Raw genomic sequence first — 21,525 nt, forward strand, 5'->3', positions numbered from 1 at the left:
CAAGTTGTATGTATTCAATGAGGTGTGGCCTTCAAACATACTGTAAAACAGCTTGGCTTCCTACTTCAGTCATGCAAGATAAACTTGTTGGGTCATGTCTTTTTCAGTTATTGCAACACTTGGTAATCCTGTTTGATGATAACATGAGCAATAATTTAAATTAACCCTAAATATTTTTATTCTTATTTCCTTCCTGTTCAATTTTGGCCTAAATTGAAACATAGAAAAAAAAAATGAAAGAAATATTGTACACATGTATTCTCTTTAAACAGTTAGAGAAAAAGTCCTTTAATAAGACACATATAATGTTATGGTATCATATATTTGTGAAGGGTTGGCACAGGAAATAATCTATTTGCAGATTCTATATATAGTCAATAGATGCAGAAATAAACAGACATGATCCCAAAAATTATAACAGTTTTCATACAGGCACACATACAGTATGTTAAACAGTTCAATCACATGAAAACTAACCACCATTCTTAGGAAAACCCTTAGGAAAATGTAAATCAGCTTTGATTCGTGACTATGCAGTATTAGCTCTATAGACTACCAGGTGATATGTGCAGCCCACCAAACATAACGATTGTGATGTCCCCCTGTGTATGATTATAATAATAAATGGTATATTTATATATTATACATATTATATATCAAATATTTGATATTTATCATCAATTATATATTTGCATCCATGTACAGTTCCTGCCAAGTTAAAAAGGACATTGTAAAGTGCACGTGTTAATCATTAATCAAAACATAATCAAAATTTCCCCCACTCCTCCAATATATGTTGAGTATATTCCAATAGTACCTCTTTATCTCAAGCTGAGCTTTATGCATCTATTCTATAAACCATCCTATGAACTTATCTGAAACCGTTGTATGCACTTCACAAGTTCTTTCAGACTAGTTCTATTTTTACACCAAGTGAAAAAAATTAAGCAAAACGTTATATATCGCATTACATCATTATGTGCATTAATCTGTCAAAGCAAGGGTAAATGCTGCATAATTTATAGAGAGAGAGGTTAAGTTCAACAGCACAGGCAACAGATAATGGATGTTTCTCCCAGTACAAGTCACTAACCACACCTCTTTCTACCTATCAAGCCTTTCAACCAAACATATATTTTACCTCCTTGACAAAGAACAACTCTGAAATACTCCACAAAGACTTGACCAGACCAGTTGCAGCCTCTGTCCCTCAAAGAACTTGCTCTTACCACCATCCCTTCAATAGTGCGATCAGATGATCAAAAATGATGTATCTAACAAATCAAAAGTTCATTTCCAGATTATTTTGGGGGATCAAATAAGGGGAGTTTCCTTTTTATTTGGTCTTCTCAGGTTCTGTTTGTACTCCTGCGTCTGACTGGCGTTTCCCCTGCAAGGAAAGGAAAGTTTTTTTTCCACTTATCAATGTAGAACTTTATATGAGAATCTACATTTGATTTTCTCACATTACTTTTCCATAAGCAATATCTCTCGACATTTCATTGTAAAGAATGGCTCACAGTCATAATAAGTTTCTGAGGCCATCTAGTGGTGGCACATTTGATTAAGAGCGGAATTGCCAATTCAGCCTACCAGGTTTTTGAAGAACAAGTGGATGGAGTTCCTCTTCTCCAGCCTCTTAGGGAGGACGGGGGAATTGTCCCCACCCTCGGAGGGTCCTGATGCTGGCTTGCTGTCCACAGCAGGGATCTCTGGGGCCTTTGGTTCTTCCTTGGCCACACTTGGGCCAGCTATGGCTTCTGCAGCTGGGGCTGGGGCTTCCTTTTTGGGCTCAGAAGCCTGATTGAATTACGACAAATAATCAAAAGATAAATTTCTGAGTGTAATTTGTATCATGTAATGTTAATCGTAAAGCCATTCCTCGATCCAAAGCTGTATTATGACGTTGCCTCCTTTCTCTCACCAGGTAAAGCTGAGCCCACACATTAATACATTAACTAGCACAATACAAGAGCACAATTGACGCAATGAAATAATGACTAGATTAATGAGAGCATTGTTCTGTTTGGTAAAGATATAATTTATAGAAATTAGAAATGGAAAAACTATCACTAGTCTAACCAGCTGTTTTTTGATAATGTGTATGCAACAGATATCAATTGATCTACCAAATAATGTACATTATTTGTGCAGGATATTTCAATATGGTAGTACCAGCATAAGCTGAACTCAGTGAGATCACTCTTGTTAATTTCACACTGGCTGTCAGGAATGGTCATTTACCCCTTTGAAAGGTTTCTTGAGGAGTCGGACTCCACTTGTTGAAGCCGTCAGGACTTTTGAAGCCATTTGGTTTAGCAGGTCCTCAAATTCACATCATTCCGTTATTGTTTATCACATTTGCACATTTTCCTGTCTTTCCAAAATAACTAGCATGTGTAGTTCCCGTTGAGAACCAAAGTGGGATGTAAGTAAAATATCTGCCTTACCTTGGGCTTGAAAAGAGAAAAGGAGGCTTTGGCTACAGCCGGTTTCTTCCCCTCTTTTGGTGCAGGTGCCAGTGGTGGTTCTGGTTTGGCAGAGGCCTCCAGAGTAGCCGTCTTTGAGGCGTCTATCTCCTTTATCGGAACAGCAGAAGAGAAAAATGTAGTTATGAGTCCTTCTCAGGATTAAGGTGTGTATAAAGGCAAAAAAAAAACGAATCAGCCACCTGGAAGAACCAGAAAATATCCCACCAAACAGAGAAGAAAGACATGAGGGGGATGAAAAGCTATACTCTGGAACCAAAACTGGTACTGTAAAAGAGATGTGATGTACTTTGCCCCTTAGGGCCTCCCTATTGATGAGACGAATGAGACCAATTATAACTGATAGCATGAATACCCAATTCGACCATGCAACCCGACCGAAAGAGAAAACGACGGCACAGGGTGGATGGAGTATGCCAAGAGAGTTATCCACTTCTACCTGTACTTCAACAACTGGCTGTGGCTCCACTGGTTCCACTGTCTGTGGAGGGCAGAATGATGTTGATCTGAACATGTGCTGTATAACACACTATCTAGGCTTTATACTGAATGGGCAACATGGCAAGGCACAGGTAGGTTTGTAAAAGCACACTTCACCACACAAATAAATACACAAAGAAGCACACAGTCGGAATGGAAAACAGAGTCAAATTCAGTTTCTGAAATCAATATTTGGTCTGCTGTTATATTAGTAGTTACTTTGGCCTCAAAATACTGAACTAGATATTGTTGGATTTCTGATGTTGTGGGATGCTATTAATGTTCACGGATGATGAATGAATGCAGACCTAAGCCCATTCTCCACAAGCCGTGCCTCAGTCTAGCTGATTGCGGCGCTATCTTAGGTGTGTTGATTCCACATTGAGAAAAACATCAGCAATGAAACTCCATGAAATGTCACTTGAAGTATGAAGATAGGTCTACATTTACACGAATGCTCTGAGGGACTGCTCTGTTTGGTCTCTGTACTGATGCTCTGCACAAGAGAAAAGGCAGCAGTCTGTATGATATAGCTAGTATATAGTGTACCCACAAGATGCAATGATTTTAATACAGTTATATGAAATGATGGATGTCACAGTGAGCTTAACTGTGTTAGTTTCAAAATGGCTGAATGTTGTATTGTCATTTACCACTGCAGGAGGCTTGGCAGGTGCACTGGCTCCACTTGTTGATTTAACCTTGATTTTAGACTTGAGGCCTAGCAATGCCTCAAATTCAGATCAAACTGTTACAATCTGACACAGACATTCATACATTATATTATTCTCTTTTACAGAAAGTTATCAATTTGCCAAAGATTGCGTTTAAGTGCCTTACAGTGCCAGTATTGGCTTACCTTTCTGCTGAAAAGTCTGCTGAACGGGCTGTCCGATTTCGACTTGGTGGCCTCTGGTTCTTTGGCATCATCCTTTGGTTCTTTTTTTGGTGTGTTTGTCCCAGGTTGGGCTGCTATTTCTGCTTTAACCTCCATCTTAGGTGGTGCTGGGGCTGGAGGCGGGGGTGGTGGGATTGACATTCCTCCTTTGGCTGCTGCTGGAGCATCCACTACTTGTGCAGCCTATTCGAGCGAGAGGCACAATGGAAAAGGAAGCAAAATAGGAACAGTTGATCACCAACACCCAGTTAATAGGTCACAAAACATGATTTATGTATTTATTTATTCATTCAGTACTCACTGTAGTTGTTGCTGTTGGTTGGGCCTCTTTCTGTGACTGTTTTGTGACGACAACAAAAAAACAATAGCTAGTGCTGGTAATAAGGAGAATAATCACCATTCTGTTTCTGCTAAGAGATCATGTACCTTCTGTCTAAACAGGTTGATTAGAGGACCTGAAGAGGCATTTTTGGCAACTAATCTCTCGTGGACAGACTACGTAAACAATTGAACTTCTGAACATATTAAGCAAGATTTTAGTTCTGGTTTGACCAAGGTTATTTGCAACAGGCTCCACAGCTGAGTAAGACGCCCCTTGGCCTGCACAGGTATTCTCAGCTGTGGCCTTCAACAGAAGATGGATGCCAGTTATGGCAGACTGCTGACACTACTAAATACTTGTTTAGTAAGGCTCAAGAATCATTGGTTTGTTTAACTCAGCCTGTATTTGACATTTTTGGTATTCAATATGATGAATGTATGTTTTTTTTCTGCGGCATTCAATAACAGTTACAATCACAGTCACCCAAAAGCCTCTCACTGTAGGTAAATATGTTGCAACTGTAGATGCACGTGTAGATGTTAACGACGGCAATGTTGAATGAGGCGTCATGTTACCAAAGGGATGAAAATGACAAGTGGTAAGAGTGAGATGTGTTTCACTTGTTCTTTTTTCACCTTTGTTGGTGTAAGCAATGAGAAAGATGTTCTCTTTCTACTGAAGGTAAATTAAGGCATGAAAAGCTGCCATTATTATTTTAGATGACTTTAGGGAAATAATTGTATAGCATTAAATATACACTGAAAAAAATATAAACACAACATGTAAAGTGTTGGTCCCATGTTTCATAAAATGAAATAAAAGATCCCAGAAATGTTCCAAACACACAAAAAAGCTTATTTATCTCAGATTTTGTGCACAAATTTGTTTATATCCCTGTTAGTGAGCATTTCTACTTTGCCAAGATAATCCATCCACCTGACAGTTGTGGCAAATCAAGAAGCTGATTAAACAGCATGATCATTACACAGGTGCATCTTGTACTGGGGACAATAAAAGCCCAATCTAAAAATTGTTACACAACACAACGGCACAGATGCAATTGGCATACTACTGCAGGAATGTCCACCAGAGCTGTTGCCAGATAATTTAATGCTAATTTCTTTACCATAAGCCACCTCCAACGTTGATTTAGGGAATTTGGCAGTACGTGCAATCGGCCTCACAACCGCAGACCACCTGTACGGCGTCGTGTGGGCGAGCGGTTTGCTGATGTAAACATTATGAACAGAGTGCCCCATGGTGGCGTTGGGGCTATGGTATGGGCAGGCATGATGTTATCGATGGCAATATGAATGCACAAAAAGGAGAATAGCATAGCGCTGGGGCTATGTTAACTCTTTATGGAGGCATGATTCCAAAAGAAGGCATGAAGAAGAGAAAAGACAATAGCTGCCTGTGTACTCATTCCTTCAAGACGGGGTCTCTCTTTCTTAGAGACGCTCTCATTGCCCTTAGGCTGACTCTACACATATTTATCACACACAATGAGCGAGATCACTGACAGCACTATACAGTCTAAAATATGCTTTTATTTTATTTAGTTGATTAGGAGCATAATCAAGCATTACAGGCCAAATGTTTTGCTATTCAGCGGCATATTTTGAATTATGACAGCATTATACGAATCTTCCTTTTCAATACCAAATAAATTATGGTTCTTCAAGAGTGTTTGTAGTGGTTTCACAATTAATTTTTACAAAGGCTTGAAATATTTTGGCAAAGGTTACAGATTTATGAAGCAATGTCACTCATTTACACAAACTCCTTTTAAATGTATTATAAAACAACCATTAGACAATCACATATTTTGTGCATATCTATTCACGTATGGACCTTACTATTAAAACAACTCTTCAATTCTTTAAACAACACAAATCCTGAGGCTTATTGTGAGGCCCATTTTAAGGTATCTGTGACCAACAGATGCATATCTGTATTCCCAGTAATGTGAAATTCATAGATTAAGGCCTAATTTATTCAATTCAATTGAGTGATTTCCTCATATGAACTGTAGTTCAGTAAAATCTAAATCAATTGTTGCATGTTGCCTTTAAATATGTTTTGTTCAGTATAGAATACAGTATACTATACTGTAGGATCTCTGTGCATAATTGTATCTGTATTTAAATGGGATTCAGTGCTTTTGCATAATATATTATGTTTCAAATAAAAATACATGCTTACTTGGTCTTTTGTAACATCAGGGGTGGCAGCTCCTTGCTTGTTTTTTTTGGTAGGAGTCACCTTGGTAAAACACAGACATATATTGAGTCACGAGTGTCTGCGTACAATCTTGGATGTCAGTCAAAATTGTGAATAACCTTTGTTTCCTATGAAAAGATCTAGCATTTAAGTGTATGTTGATGTTTAATTTCTTTCTTTCAAATGAAATGCAATGCATACAGAAGATAACAGCAATGTTTATTTTGATAAGAGAGTTACTGTCACAGGGTACAGTGAAATGACTATTTTCCTAAATGTCTTTAAATTAGTCATATAGCCATTGACGTCTACGGTTGTCTAACTGATGGCACACAAAGAGGCCCCTGGCAAAGCACATACAGTACATGCTCTCTCATTGTGACAGCCATTGTGCTCTGGAGATGGCGTAGGCCTTCCCTCGCTCTATCTTCATGCATTTCAACTTCCAATGGCACAGGCCTCCCTTGTGAGCTCACACTATTGGCCGAACAAAAGACCACCACATTCCCGCATGTTCAAAGGATTTGATTAGCATGGCGCTGGGGCTATGTTAACTCTTTATGGAGGCATAATTCCAAAAGAAGGCATGATGAAGAGAAATGACAATAGCTGCCTGTGTAATCATTCCTTCAAGACGGGGTCTCTATTTCTTAGAGACGCCCTCATTGCCCTTAGGCTGACTCTACACATATTTATCACACACAATGAGCGAGATCACTGACAGCACTATACAGTCTAAAATACAATGGCATCACTGATGGAGCATGCTTTCTCATTTAGTTGATTAGGAGCATAATCAAGCATCATAGGCCAAACGTTTTGCTACTCAGAGGCATATTTGAAATTATGATAGCATTATACGAATCTTCCTTTGCAATACAAAATAAATGATGGTTCTTCAATTAGTGTTCATAGTGGTTTCACAGTGGATTTTTACAAAGCATTGAAATATTTTGGCAAAGGTTACAGATTTATGAAGCAATGTCACTCATTTAGACAAACTCCTTTTAAATGTATTATAAAACAACCATTAGGCAATCACATATTTGTGCATATCTATTCACTTATGAACCATTAAAACAACTCTTCAATTCTTTAAACAACACAAATCATATTCAATAAAAAAAATTTTTATCGACTTACTAGTGTTTTAAAGAAGTTCATAACTGGATTATCTTCTGTTTGACTCTCACCCTCTTGGTTTTCCTCAAGGTGATTGCTTTCCTCGCCAATTCCGGGGCCTTTGACGTCCTCTGCCTCTGGACTAGGGTTGACCTCCTCCTTTACCTCATCAAGTGGCTCCTATAGGCAACCACAAATAATTATCCCTCAGAAATGTGAATGTGTTGGAGCACTGGAGCTGACATGCAATGAGTCTGTTAGACGCAGCATTGAGATGGGAGCACAATTCCAACCATGCCTCTGCCTACTTGGGGCACGATCAACAATCACCCTTTTATTATAGCCTGTCCCCCCCCCCACACACACACACACTCATTGATATTCAGCAATGTTGGAGACTTCTGTCTCTCTCTTTTCTCTGATAAATGTCAGCAAACTCAAATATCTTGTTTGGTGGTATTCTAAGAAAATCCTCCATTCTTATCCAACAATATATACATTTCATTCAATATTTCTTACAGTAACATGACTTAGTTTAAATGAAACAATGCTCCTTCATCATCTGGGCTTCACTCCAGTCATTGAACAAGACTATCTATCAACAGGAACATGAGTTGACTCTATCTAATATGTCAACACATCCCACCCTCTTAACATAAACTCCCCAGACGGATCTATACATTAGGAAAAGATTCAATGAGAATAACTGAGTTGAATTTGAATTTAAGTTAAGTTTTTTATTGTCACGTGCACTAGTACAGTGAAATGCCTTACTTGCTTGCTCTTTCCCGACAATGTGGTAGTACTATAAAAAATAAATACAAAAAGTCAAGTAGAACAAAAAAACACATGAGAAATAGAAATAACAACACAAGAAAGTGGGTAAGCTATATACAGGGTCAGTTCCTGAGTCAGTGCCAATACCATTTTTACAATGTGCAGGGATACTGGAGTGGTACGGTTAGATGTGTATAGGGGTAAGGTGACTACGCATCAGGATTTATGCTAAACAGTGTAGCAGTAGCGCATATGATGATTGCATGTGAGTGTGTGTGTGTAGTCAGTGCTTGTTGTGTGTGTGTCTGTGTCTGTGTGCGTGTGTCTGTGTCTGTGTCTGTGTGTGTGTCTGTGTCTGTGTGTGTGTCTGTGTCTGTGTGTGTGTCTGTGTCTGTGTGTGTGTCTGTGTCTGTGTCTGTGTCTGTGTGTCTGTGTCTGTGTCTGTGTCTGTGTCTGTGTCTGTGTCTGTGTCTGTGTCTGTGTGTCTGTGTGTGTGTGTGTGTGTGTGTGTGTGTGTGTGTGTGTGTGTGTGTGTGTGTGTGTGTGTGTGTGTGTGTGTGTGTGTGTGTGTGTGTGTGTGTGTGTGTGTGTGTGTGTGTGTGTGTGTGTGTGTGTGTGTGTGTGTGTGTGTGTGTGTTGGAGTGTCAGTGTGAGTGTGTATAGAGTTTGCATAAAGAATAGAGAAAAAAAATCAATAAAATAGAAGGGTCAATGCAGATAGTCCATGTAGCCATTTGTTTTAGCTATTTATCAGTCTTATGGCTTGGGGATAGAAGCTGTTCAGGAGACTTTTGGTGTCGGACTTGATTCTCCAGTACCGCTTGCCGTGCGGAAGGAGAGAGAATGTTTATGTACATGGGGCAGATACACAGCAAATTCTGCAGTGTTAAATGTAACAGTTTATATATGGGTCGACACTAGTCAGTGTTAAATTAACACACTGCTTAGTGTAAAGCCTGACTTGCATATTTCCCAGAGTGCATTGCTTTTCAAGTGAATTATAGAGCTACCACACATGACTGTATTTTTTTGTGACAGGCATGGTTGTTGTAATAATCCATTTTCAGTCCTGTGCCCTTCACCAAGTGAGATCCTGATTGAATATGTTAGTATTAAAATGTAATTCTTTAACACAATACAACAAGTATTTAATAAGGCCTTATTTTGAGGGCCTATTTTGACCCTAGTACAGTGGCCTTAAAACTCGAGGTTTTCAGGCCTGCAATTCACATTATGATGGCTTGCAACGTGATTTGTAATTCCTATTGCACTCCAGCAAGAGTGGAGATATATTTTTATTTTACATGTATGTTTTAGTCATTTAGCAGACGCTCTTATCCAGAGCGATTTACAGGTGCAATTAGGATTAGTGCCTTGCTCAAGGACACATCGACTGATTTTTCACCTTGTCGGCTCATGATTCATGTATGGGATTCATGTACAGGGAAATATTTATGTTATTTATATTTGAGTAGAATAAGATTAATTAATCAATTAATCAATATGGAAACAAACAATTTAACAAATCAACATGCAATAGAGCATGCTGGGAAATATGATCATGATGGGCATGGTTTTTGCTGAATGCTGGTTATTAACACCAACACTGGGGTTAATTTACACCAATGAGTGTTAACTTAACACTTACAGAGTTAATTTAATAACACCTGAATGAACACTAGAAATGTTACACTGAAACATCAACACCAGGTAACACTGAACAATGTACTGTGTACAAGTAAAACCTTAACACGATTAATTGAAAAATAAACCAGACTTTGAATGAGACTTTTAAACATTTTAATTGCAAAGATCATAGGTAAGATAAAATATACTGAACACAACAAAAATATAAAGCCCAACATGCAACAATTTCAAAGATTTTACTGAGTTACAGTTCATATAAGGAAATCAGTCAATTGAAATAAATAAATTAGGCCCTAATTTATGGATTTCATGGCTAGGAATACAGATATGCATCTGTTGGTCACAGATACCTTTAAAAAAAGGTATGCGTATGGATTAGAAACCAGTCAGTGTGGGCATCATTTGCCTCACACATCTCCCCCGCATAGAGTTTATCTGGCTATTGATTGTGGTCTGTGGAATGTTGTTCATCCAGATCATCCCAAACATGCTCAATGGGTTACATGTCTGGTGAGTATGCAGGCCATATAAGAACTGGGAGATTTGCAGATTTCAGGAATTGTGTACAGCTCCTTGCGCATTATCATGCTGAAACATGAGGTGATGGTGACAGATGAATGGCACGACAATGGGCCCCAGGATTTCATCACGGTATCTCTGTGCATAGAAATTTCCATCAATGAAATACAATTGTGTTCGTTGTCCGTAGTTTATGCCTGCCCATACCATAACCCCACCGCCACCATGGGACATTCTGTTCAAAACTTTGACAAGAGCAAACCACTCACCCACATGATGCTATACACGCTGTCTGCGATTTGCCCTGTACAGTTGAAACCAGGATTCATCCGTGGAGAGCACACTTCTCCAGCGTGCCAGCGGCCATCGAAGGTGAGCATTTTCCCACTGAAGTCAGTTACAACGCCGAACTGCAGTTAGGTCAAGACCCTGAGGAGGACGACGAGACCCTGGGGAGAACGACAAGCACGCAGATGAGCTTCCCCGAGACGGTTTCTGTGCAGATAGTTTGTGCAGAAATACTTTTGTTGTGCAAAGCCACAGTTTCATCAGCTGTGGCTGATCTCAGATGATCCCGCAGGTGAAGAAGCCAGATGTGGAGGTCCTGGGCTGGCATGGTTACACGTGGTCTGCGGTTGAGAGGCCGGTTGGATGTACTGTCACGTTCTCAAAAACAACATTGGAGAATGGTTACGGTGGAGAAATGAACATTCAATTCTCTGGCAACAGCTCTGGTGGACATTTCTGCAGTCCGAATGACAATTGCTTGCTCCCTCAAAACATGAGACATCTGTGGCATTGTGTTGTGTGACAAATCTGCACATTTTAGAGTGGCCTTTTATTGTCCCCAGCACAACATGCATCTGTGTAATGATCATGCTGTTTAATCAGCTTCTTGATATGCCACACCTGTCTGATGGATGGATTATCTTGGCAAAAGAGAAATGCTCACTTACAGGGATGTAAGCAAAACATACCATAGCCCCAACACCGCCATGGGGCACTCTGTTCACAATGTTGTCTTTAACACAATACAACAAGTATTTAATACGGCCTTATTTTGAGGGCCTAGTTTGACCCTAGTACAGTGGCCTTAAAACTCAAGGTTTTCAGGCCTGCAATTCACATTATGATGGCTTGCAAAGGGATGGCTCACATCAGCAATCCACTCGCCCACACGACGCCGTACAGGTGGTCTGCGGTTGTGGTCTGCGGTTGTGCAGATTGCACGTACTGCCAAATTCTCGAAACAAATTTGTGCACAAAATCTGAGAGAAATTAAATAAGCTTTTTGGGCGTTTGTAACATTTCTGGGATATTTTATTTCAGCTCATGAAACATGGGACCAACACTTTACATGTTGCGTTTATATTTTTGTTCAGTATAATAAACCATACAATCATATAACCATGTCAGATTAGTAAAACAATTATAATACTAGTACTGCAATTAGTCTCCTTTTGTAGGTATTCACAGTGTCAAATAATTTATTCACGGAATCTAGATTCATAGAAGAGGATCCTGCTCCTCAGCTGTAAATTACTCCATATCCAATGCTGTTTCAGCAGAAGTCTCATCCTCGCATTTCAAATCCCTTCTCTGCCTTAGACTGACCTTAAGTGTAATGTTAATAGTGCCGCAGCCCTCTGCAGACACCTCAGTACAGACACGGACAGGGCTATATACTGATTCTTTAATGATTTTCATACATGCGGATTGCAGCTGACTGAGCAACCTCGATGATGAGTCGCTTGTTTCTTTCCCTTCATCGTTCTTCTTGTTTTTCTCAGTCGTCTCTTTAGCACTGGGGCTAGATTCAAGTTCTTCTGACTCTACAGAAGCTACATCTTCAAGAACATCTGCAATTTCTTCCAGCTCTTCTAGTTCTTCAGCGATTGCTGGGTATATAGCAGCTTCATTTTGAAAAACATATGCAATTTCTTCCAGCTCTTCTAGTTCTGCAGCAATTGCTGAGTATAGAGCAGCTTCATTTTCAAGAACATATGCAATTTCTTCCAGCTCTTCTTTGGGTACGGGGCTCTTCTCCACAGTTGTATCCTCTGTGGGTTCTTCACCAAAGACCGGTTCTGTTGTCTCCTCTTCAGGTGGGCTGACACTTTCCTCCGTAGGCTGCTCTTCAGTGGTTACTGGCTGCTCTTCAAAGCTTCCAGTGGTGATTTGAATGCGGTCTACCGTAAAAAAATCCAGCAGTGATGAAAGTTCAGACTCTGCCTCCGGAAATGAGAATCTGACTGCCAGTTGCTTTGGAAACAAATGTGCAGCCATCAAGACTTCGCTTGCCTCCTTTGAATCAACAAGAATTTTTGTTAGATTTGTAATGTGTTTTGTTAAACACTGGAAAGTGAAGAATGACGTGTTGATGTTCTCACAACAGGTGCAATATTATTGTAAGTTAATGTTACCAATTCAAAGTACAACTCACATTACAGTGGCTATATCCTTAGTTAACTACATTGGAATAACCAAAATCATTTAGATGTAGATATATGAACATCTCAAGTTAGGAGTTGATGATCATTAATCAATGATCACTACACTGAGTAAAGTTGAAATGGAACTTATGCCAACCCAATTTGAAGGCTACTGGTTAGATACTTACAGCGTGGATCCCATCGGTCACCGTTACAGGGACTTCCGGGGAACTCTTACTCTCCTCCACAGTTTTGTCCTTTATGGGATCCTCCTTTTCAGGGGCTGGATCAGGGTTGGGTTGAGGTGTAGCTTTCTTCTTGAAGAGGTTGTCAAATACGTTCACTCTTTCTTTTGAACTCTCCTTGGGCTCCTTCTTTTGGTGGTTTGGTTCCGGTTCTGGTATGGTTTTCGTCTTAGCAGTCTCTGCTTCCGCTTCTGGAACATTCTCAATGACAGGCTCCTGTTCCACCACCACAGGCGCACAACCACTGCCGTTTGCCTCCACTATACCTGGCTCTTTAGGGGGAGGCAGTGAGGAAGGCTGACTGTTCTGCTCCACAGCTGCTTCACTGGTATCTGCAAGAGATAGGTTACTTGGTGTGACAGGAAATAGAAAGTAATTTGCTATGATTCATCGTTTGTACACAAGCATCAGGTTGGTAATACCTGGCTATGATCGATCTATCAGATGTCTGGCAACATATCATTTTGAAGAAAAGGGGAGTATGTGTGGTAAATAGCCTGCAACTTTACCAAATGTGTTTTCTATTGATACTACCCTTATGACTAATCAATGCAGTGCTAAGGTCATTACCCTAAATGCAATGCAAGCAATTCCTTCCCTTGCTCTGTATGTAAAACTAATGTGCTACAAGAGACATATAGACTAGTCGTGTGAAACAAACACAACCGGTTCTAGAAACAGTGGCTTAGTGTCTCACTTGCTGATATCAAATAATATTTTTGGGGGTGCTTATATTTGTCCTGTCACACACAAGTGTGTAATGGACATATGTTGCTTCATATCCCAACTCCCCCTGAGCAATTAGGTTTAAGTGCCTTGCTCAAGGGCACAGCGACAGATTTTTCACCTTGTCAGCTCCGATATTCGAACTAGCACCTTTGGGTTACTGGCCCAACGCTCTAACCTCGAGGTTACCTGCCACCCCTTGACGACCAATATCAATATTATCGCGTTTGGAGAAAATACATATGGACTTGGCCTGAAAATCCTTGTACCTGACTGTTGATCCAGTGAGACAATATACACATAGATAGATCAAACATCTGTTCATCCTCTATGTTCAAGGCTACGCCTAGAGTTAACATTGAACACCACCCAGTAGCACTGACCGACTGCTGTATTTACAGAGAATTAAGAGAGACTTGTAAATTGATCCAGACTAATCCAACAATTCAAGATTGATTACAAGTGACATACTGTCACTGTCATATCATCCCATTGGAGCTGTAAATGAATAACTAGCATTATAGACCGAGGTGTTGCAACCAGTTGGGCCCAAAGTTTAGGGTATTGATCATGGGGTAACAATCAGGTGACAACAGGATAAATGGCTACCAAACCACTCAAAGCCATATATTAGTGGATGTAATAATGGCCTTGTGTACTGGGCACTTACCACTATTCTCCAGGCCATCGTACAAGATTCTTACAGCATGGCTATTCACTTCTCCTTCCGGGTGCTTGTCCAGAGCCTGCTCGGACTATAAGAAGAAGGATTGTTGATATCAGTTTCTCTTGCCATCATTGTTTTCATTATTTTCATTACATCACTTTCATCATTACTCAATTTTGGACAAACCATCAATTATATAGTATTAGATGTATGTGTACTAGTAATATCCCTACTAAATTACTGTCTGTATCTTGAAACTGCTAATATTAGACAGTAAACACTTCCAGGGGTGGACTGGGACCAGAAATCAGCCCTGGCATTGCTAACACACTGTTCCATTTTTTCCCCTTGAGGTCCCAACACCAACCAACTTTTTCCTCCAAACCCCCACACTGGCCCATTATTAGCCAGATCATCATCATTTGCTAAAATTAAACTTAAGTTAGACAGGCCCACTAGGCAAAAAATGGACCAGCTCATCTGGTATTTGCCCAAAATGCCAGATGCCTATTCCGCCCCTGAACTAGCCTTCTTGCCCCTGTATTCCAACATTCAAAGTAAGACAAGCATGCTGTAAAGTTTGGCTTTTCTCATCAATACCTTATCTTTGGTATGTCCTTTGTTTTTGGAATGCTCATTGCCCATCTTGATCACAGATGAAACCTGCAGAAGAAACTGTTTGTCAGTGTTTGTGCATTTGTTCCTAAGGTTAATGCTGTGATGAGATACTCCATTCTTGCATCAAAATAGTATACAGTAGCTTCCAAATAGCTTCCAACAACAGCGTGAGATGAATTCAAATGTTATAATGTATACCAATAAAATAGGCTACTCATCTTGAATAAATGAATAACATTTGAAGCAAAGCTAATAGATACAACATAAGAAGAATAGCATACTGTATGTTCACATTTAATGGCTATAGAGAAGCAACAATAAACCAATGACAATCGAAATAAAGCTAAAAGTATTTGAGGCTATGTCTTACCTTATGCCAACTCCTTTGGTGAGTTTACTACACTCTGTCTGTAGTATTCCAGCTACTGCTGGGAGCAAATTGGAGATTGACTTACTGCTTTGCAAACTGCTAAACTAAGTATATATAGATAAGAGTTTAGCAGTGTTCTTAAAGGGGTGGGGCTATCTCTTACTAATAAAAAAGGGATCTATTTGAATGCCAAACACACAACTACAGCAATAACACTCTGTCAACTTTCAGAGCATCTCTGAGGTACTCATGCTAATGTCATGAATTCTGTCTGGACATTTTCAAATGAGAACATGATGATAAGCTTTGCTTTATCAGACAGATTTTGATGACATTGCTGGAAACCTCCAAGAGCCCATGATAAACTGCAGAGTGTGGTAAACTCATGACTAATAGGTTAGGATACAACAGGATGTGAACGTAGGATATGTGAAACCATTGGAAGCCTTGCTTGTTTGCTTGGTGGGGCAGTAGTCCAAATAACTGACACACGATAACTACTTACTTTCATATTAAGCTGTTATACAGCTTAAACACAGATTTATTTTACAGTGTTTTATTTAGGTTACTGTATTCAGTTACTTCATATGACAGAAAGAACAGTTCATGACCAATATGATCGTGAACAAAACAAGTTTAAAATAAACCAAAAATTCAATGACAGCATATCACCAAAGAAGTCTACGATAATGTAGAGCCTGAAAGCTGGATTCATTTTAAGATCATTGACATAACATAACATTATACACTACATGACCAAAAGTATGTGAACACCTGCTCATCAAACATCTTATTCCAAAATCATGGGCATTTATATGGTGTTGGTCCCCCCTTTGCTGCTATAACAACCTCCACTCTTCTGGGAAGGATTTCCACTAGGATGTTGGAACATTGCTGCCGGGACTTGCTTCCATTCAGCCACAAGAGCATTAGTGAGGTCGGGCACTGATGTTGGGCGATTAGGCCTGGCTCGCAGTTGGCATTCCAATTTATTCCAAAGGTGTTCGATGTGGTTGAGGTCAGGGCTCTGTGTTGGCCTGTCAAGTTATTCCACATCGATCTCGACAAGTCATTTCCGGATGGATCTCGCTTTGTGCACGGGGGCATTGTCATGCTGAAACAGGAAAGGGCCTTCCCCAAACTGTTGCCACAAAGTTGGAAGCACAGAATCGTATAGAATGTATTGTATGCTGTAATGTTAAGATTTCCCTTCACTACAACTAAAGGCTCTAGCCTGAACCATGAAAACCAGCCCCAGACACATTATTCCTCCTCCACCAAACTTTATAGTTGGCACTATGCATTCGGGCAGGTAGCGTTCTCCTGGCATCCGCCAAACACAGATTCATCCCTTCGGACTGCCAGATGGTGAAGTGTGATTCATCAGTCCAAAGAACGCGCTTCCACTGGTCCAGAGTCCAATGGCGGCGAGCTTGACACCACTCCAGCCGAACTTTGGCATGGTGATCTTAGGCTTCTGTGCGGCTGCTCCGCCATGGAAACCCATTTCATGAAGCTCCTGACAAAGAGTTATTGTGCCGACATTGCTTCAAGAAGTAGTTTGGAACTCTGTAGTGGGTGTTGCACTCGGTGGTCCCGTTCTGTGTCGACATTGTTGCTCCTAGAAGTTTCCACTCCACAATAGCACTTACAGTTGACCGGGGCAGCTCTAGCAGGGCAGAAATTTTATGAACTGACTTGTTGGAAAGGTGGCATCCTATGACGAAGCCACATTGAAAGTCACTGAGCTCTATAGTAAGGCCATTCAACTGCCAGTGTTTGTCTATGGAGATTGCATAGCTGTGTGCTCGAATTGATACACCTGTCAGCAACGGGTGTGGCTGAAATACCTAAATACAGTAATTTGAAGGGGTGTTTACATACTTTTGTGTCACATCTGCTCCTGCTCGCCCTCTGGTGTTCATCCGGTGTCTTCTTGACCTGCAGTTACTCCCCATGTACGCTCTCTCCCTCTCCCTCTCTGTGTGATTGTGTGGTTGGAGACAGGTGTGCTGGAGTCAGAGCAGATCCCTACCAGCTGCAACTCGTTCCATAATCAAGACCTCCACAAATACTCAGTTCTGCCACTTCCACTCTGCCAGATTGTAATATCTGCTCAGTCAGTTCATGATTCTAGCCATTTATGATTATTCAAGATCCTGTTACGCCGCTGTGCCTGTTTCCCTGCCTGACACTATCCTCTCATTGCATTTACCACTCTGTCTCTGGCTCCTGTCTCCTGTTCCACATCTCACCACCCAACTACCTTGCTCTAGGTTTTACTCACCACCACTACCTTGGATTCCCCTCAGGACCTGTTTACCCTGTTCTACTCAGCTAACTCCAACCCGGATCTGCACTCCATATCTGTCTGTGTAACAATAAATAATTTGGTTAATTCATCTCTGTTTCCTCATCTGAGTCTGCTCTTGGGTTCCCCTGTGTCGCTCCGCTTAACACTTTTGTGTATATAGTGTAAATAATGATCCTAACAGAGGAGCACTGTTAATCAAGACAGACAAAGGGCTGTATAACTTAATCAATGTGGATCATCGTCCATGGACTTGCCACCATAAGGCAATTGCTTGGCTTTCATAGATCAATTGGAAGTTGATAACAGGCAATCAAAACAGAGGTGCTGCTCCAGAAAATAGCAATTGATCCAGACTGAGGAGTGAAATCAAAACATTTACGACAAAACCAATATCAGCATCAATTTAGTTTGTGTTTTAGTGGCCCAATCAAGTGGAAAAAATACATGATCAGTGATACTCATTATCAATGCCAAGCTGACTAGATATAGCTGTAGGCTATAGTTCAAAATGATTAACTAATGACTAACTAATCCTTTTCTGTCTGTCCCGGAGTGTGAATTAGGCAGGAGAAGGATCCCAAACCAAACTAAAAATAATGAATATTCTCCTCAGAATCTGATGGTACAATTCCGAGGGACTAATAGCTTGTGAGCTACTTTCTTTCAGCTGTGAGTGAGTGGCCTGAACAATACACAGACTGTCCCTCGTTGAATTCCATGGAGACATGCCAAATCACTCCTGCTACTTTAGTCAAAGCATGCAGGCAGGGCCATTCTTTGCAAATGTAACCTCAGGAATGGACTTTGTGATTATTCACACAATAATTATGGTCTGAAATTGTTTTATTACCCTATGTATGCTGTTTTAGCCCTTTTATGCTTGTTTATTTTGTGCAAAAACACTACCGTTCAAAAGTTTGGGGTCACTTAGAAATGTCCTTGTTTTTGAAAGAAAAGCAAATTTTTTTCCCATTAAAATAACATCAAATTGATCAAAAATACAGTGTAGTCATTGTTAATGTTGAAAATGACTATTGTAGCTGGAAACGGCAGATTTTTTTATGGAATATCTACATAGGCGTACAGAGGCCCATTATCAGCAACCATTACTCCTGAATTCCAATGGCACATTATGTTAGCTAATCCAAGTTTATAATTTTAAAAGGCTAATTGATCATTAGAAACTATTTTGCAATTATGTTAGCACAGCTGAAAACTGTTGTTCTGATTAAAGAAGAAATAAAACTGTCCTTCTTTAGACTAGTTGAGTTTCTCAAACTAAACACTCTAATGTACAGAACTAGCCATGCTACAAGCTATCTCACTAGTTAACTTTTTAGCTATAGGCCTAAGCATTAATGTCGTTGACTCGTTGTCACCTTTCTACTAGCACTGTTGAGAAATTAATCTGACCCCGTTATTTGAAAGCTGGGATTCCCCTCTATTAAATAGTAGGCTATGTAATTCCGACAACTTAAAACATATTCTAAGAATAGCCTAATTGACAGATAGCTTCCATGTACATAGATTTCCCCTGAAACATGTACAGTATATTTTAGCCTTGTAGGGTTATCGATAAACAGGTCTTAGTTAGCTACATTGCTTTGAAGTAGCCTGCAATACCTTATCCATGTTATCCCCGATTCATTGAATGAGGCAAACATTCTATAATTATAAAAGTATTTGGTTGTAATGTTGCAATATTTTATATCAAGGGTGGCAACCATCCTCAAGGGTGGCAACTGGGTGTGCTGCTCTAACACACCACATTGTAGCCTGAACCTGAGCTGCTCAATAGGCAGACTCGGGTGTGCTTCAGGGCTGGATCAAAAGCCTGCACAGCCAGTAGCTTGCCAGATGGAGGGCTGACCACATGTGTTTTATACAGTAGCCTAACAGTGCAGTTATTTTACATTGCGGGGAGTTAAGTTCCTTGATCAAGGGCACAACGGCAAGTGATAGTAGGCCTTCATGGGATCATAGACCTGCTAGTGTCATTACCACATTTATACAGACTTTTTCATGTAGGCTACATAGAGACGCCACCAGTTATTGGTCATGGAAATTTGGTTAAAAGTCATGGGAAGTCATGGGAAAAGTCATGAAATTCCACCTGTCAAAATGTGTATGAACCCCTAACAGTGAATAATAAGGTCTCTATAGCATAATGTCATTCTGGAATTTCTGTGAACATAGTCTAATGGACCGACTTGAAAAAAGACAGCTCCTGCACCTTTTTCATCCCAAGTCAAGCACTGATTTCAATTAAATGTTTCAAGGACAATTGCATGTATTTCATTATTTTGTTGTTGTTGTGGGAACAGTAACATTAGTAATCTCCAAAGATTATACTTTAAGGAAAATGTTCGTTATTTATTTGTATGTTGAGCGCACATAATATAATTTAAAAGTATGATTTCAAATGTCTGTAATAGAATACATGTGGAAAAAACTAATGTAGACATGCATTAATAAATGCATTTCTATATCTTCCAAAACATTTTTTAGATCGGGGGCTGAGTGCCAAGATGGAGGTACGGTGTCTTCAACACAGCACCCCGTTAGTAATCTATTTTATATATAAATGATTGCATAGATACAAATTTAAGAAGGAATTCTATGCATTTATCATCATTGGGATGTTCATAGTATAGAATATTGACCTTCTGCTATTTGTTCACTAAACAGACATTACCATATGTGCATTTTCTAAATAATATGTACCTTGTACATCGTTGTTAAATAAATCTGAGTAAGTTGCCCATAGCTGCCTTTCGACAACTCATATATTCTGCCAATATTTGAACTTGGGAGCAGTTCTGTTTGTTCTTAATATTTACAGAGCAAATGTTTTGGTTCCTCCAATCACGTGTAGAGTTATTGTAGGCAAATTGTGGAATGCATTGACATACCCCAGTGTGTCAGGTAGGCATATGAGCAGAGAGGTAGAAACTTTTAGGTCTAGGACAATTTTTGGTATCAGCACAATATTCCATTTGAGCTTAGTGTTGACATGGGTTGCCAGGTCTAGCAAAAATTTACATATCACTGACCACTCAAAACCTGCCCAAAAGGCCTGAAAACTAGCCATTTTTTTTATAGCGGAAAGAGAGGAGTTGCCAGACTTATACAATAAACTCTTTTTTGATAACGTTATTGAGACAATTAAGTAGGAAATCGATGTAACTTGTAAAGACCTTAGAAGAAAATTTGTGTTTTCATCAAAATAATAATTATTGCGAGCTGTGACCTGACATAAAGGAATTTGATAAAAATATAATTTGCCCTTATTAAACTTGCCAGATAATTTTCCATCAATGGATGTCGATTTAACATGTTTGACTGCTATGATTAAGTTATAAGGCATGAGGGGGTATGGTATATGGCCAAAATACCACAGCTAAGGGCTGTTCTTAAGCATGACGCAAAGAGGAGTGCCTGGATACAGCCGTTAGCCATGGTATTTGTGGTATACCACAACCCTCCATGGTGCCTTTATTATAAACTGGTTACCAACAAAATAATGTTTTATACTCGTCATATACCATCTCAAACCACCCAGTTTACAACTAAGCAATAAGGCATTGGGGGGGGGGGGGGGGGTATATAGCCAATATACCACGGCTAAGAGCTGTTCTTATGCACGACGCTACGCGGAGTCCCTGGATACAGCCCT

General features: G+C 39.9%; 1 protein-coding gene across 5 annotated transcripts; it reads right to left on the reverse strand.

Moving 5' to 3' along the window:
* Window positions 1–258: 258 nt before the first annotated feature.
* LOC139542328 (myristoylated alanine-rich C-kinase substrate-like) lies at window positions 259–15,813 on the reverse strand. Of its 5 annotated transcripts, XM_071347609.1 has the most exons (13): window positions 15,536–15,780; window positions 15,148–15,210; window positions 14,551–14,635; window positions 13,098–13,486; window positions 7,556–7,714; window positions 6,395–6,454; window positions 4,169–4,204; window positions 3,829–4,050; window positions 3,623–3,700; window positions 2,451–2,579; window positions 2,245–2,325; window positions 1,594–1,800; window positions 259–1,390 (listed from the first exon to the last, which is right to left on the reverse strand). In XM_071347609.1, exons 2-13 carry the CDS (start codon window positions 15,190–15,192, stop codon window positions 1,337–1,339), a joined length of 1,545 nt encoding a protein of 514 aa, XP_071203710.1. In that variant the 5' UTR covers window positions 15,193–15,210; window positions 15,536–15,780; the 3' UTR covers window positions 259–1,336. The 5 variants fall into 5 exon arrangements, with proteins under 5 accessions (XP_071203710.1, XP_071203712.1, XP_071203711.1 ...); XM_071347611.1 differs by lacking the exon at window positions 3,623–3,700 and having other exon boundaries at window positions 15,536–15,783; XM_071347610.1 differs by lacking the exon at window positions 4,169–4,204 and having other exon boundaries at window positions 15,536–15,782.
* Between the last annotated feature and the right edge of the window lie 5,712 nt (window positions 15,814–21,525).

Source organism: Salvelinus alpinus, chromosome 17 (assembly GCF_045679555.1).
Source record: "Salvelinus alpinus chromosome 17, SLU_Salpinus.1, whole genome shotgun sequence".
NCBI classification, from domain to species: Eukaryota; Metazoa; Chordata; class Actinopteri; order Salmoniformes; family Salmonidae; genus Salvelinus; species Salvelinus alpinus.